The sequence below is a fragment of the Oryzias melastigma genome, linkage group LG15 (assembly GCF_002922805.2).
Source record: "Oryzias melastigma strain HK-1 linkage group LG15, ASM292280v2, whole genome shotgun sequence".
In the NCBI taxonomy this organism is placed as follows: Eukaryota; Metazoa; Chordata; class Actinopteri; order Beloniformes; family Adrianichthyidae; genus Oryzias; species Oryzias melastigma.
The window spans coordinates 1,319,718-1,320,956 of record NC_050526.1 but is presented as its reverse complement, the minus strand read 5'-3'; the positions used below and the strand labels follow the sequence as shown (position 1 = coordinate 1,320,956).

At 40.6% G+C, this 1,239-nt stretch overlaps 1 protein-coding gene across 1 annotated transcript in view; it reads right to left on the bottom strand.

The window, feature by feature from the left end:
- LOC112138725 (zinc finger protein 583-like) overlaps positions 1-1,008 on the bottom strand; it is a 10,723-nt gene extending 9,715 nt beyond the window's left edge. The window contains exon 1 of the mRNA XM_024261349.2: positions 585-1,008. Coding sequence (XP_024117117.1) covers positions 585-753 — 169 coding nt within the window. The 5' untranslated portion in view covers positions 754-1,008. The remainder of the gene's footprint in view (positions 1-584) is intronic.
- Positions 1,009-1,239: the final 231 nt, after the last annotated feature.

Here is a 1,239-nt window from a genome sequence, read left to right as displayed (position 1 = left end):
AAAACAAACTAATGAAACAGGCCTGGACAAAAATGATGGTACCTCTATAAAAGATTGAAAACTATTTGACCAGAGCAACATGATTAACTCAGGTGTGTCCTTTAATTCAGTGGTCCCCAACCTTTGCAATAAATTTGTGATTAATCGCGAGTTAACTATGGACAAAATGTGGTTAATCGCGATTAAAACAATTTAATCGCCTGACAGCTCAAATACACACACACACACACACACACACATACATATATATATATATATATATATATATATATATATATAATGGATGTATAAATATAATTATTCCCCCAATCTTCATTACAGTAGGTGAGGTTGGGAGCAATGAGTTAAATATTCTGAGATTACTAACTAGCTAGTCCAAAGAGAAATGTTTTAAAACTCAATTCTGAACAATCTCCTGCTAGCTTACAGGCCCTCACAACCTCAAGCTAACATTAGCGGTGGCTAATGGCAGCAATATTGGAGCTATCCAGCTATCCAGCCGGGCAGTTTTGATCCAGATAGCAGCTCTAACGAGGAAAACAACGATGGATGTATTGGTCTGCATGTGGATGCAGTGAACATACCTAGAAGGTGGAGCTGAAGCTGCGGGTTCCAGGTGATATCCATCAGTCTGCTCTGACCACAGAGCTCCTCATTCTCATTCTGGACGATGGTTCCTTCACAGAGTCTGAAGGTTTCTTCAGCAGCAGAAATTTGTTCTCTGAAAGACTCTTTCTGAGCAAATGAAGACATGGTTCCTGCAGCTGCAGAAGATCTTCAGCTCCAACAAACACCAAAGTTCTCTGAACAGCAGCAGCTCCGATCATCTGCTAGTCTCACAATCACAGCCACGTTGTCTTTACGTTCAACACGTATTCACTCATTTACGACACTTTAGTTTATGGTAATTGTTCGTAATCGAACCACGTGTCGCTATAATTCTTTAGAAACCTCATAAACGTCTGAACAAAACGCCGCCGTCGTCTCAACCCAGCTAGCCTGCTAGCGTGGCCTCGTTCTGTTTACTTCCGGGTTACGATAGGAACGTCACACGGAAATACATCGAAACTAAAAGTCACTCACTTTACAATGCTGCAAATTTGAATAAAATGGCAAAAATGACATATATTAGTATATTTTGGAATCAAAGTAAACTATTTTAATTCCTTTTGAATTACGTTCCGAACTTGACCCGGAAGTAAGCAGCACGTGGCCGCGCTAGCAGGCTAGCTGCTTGTG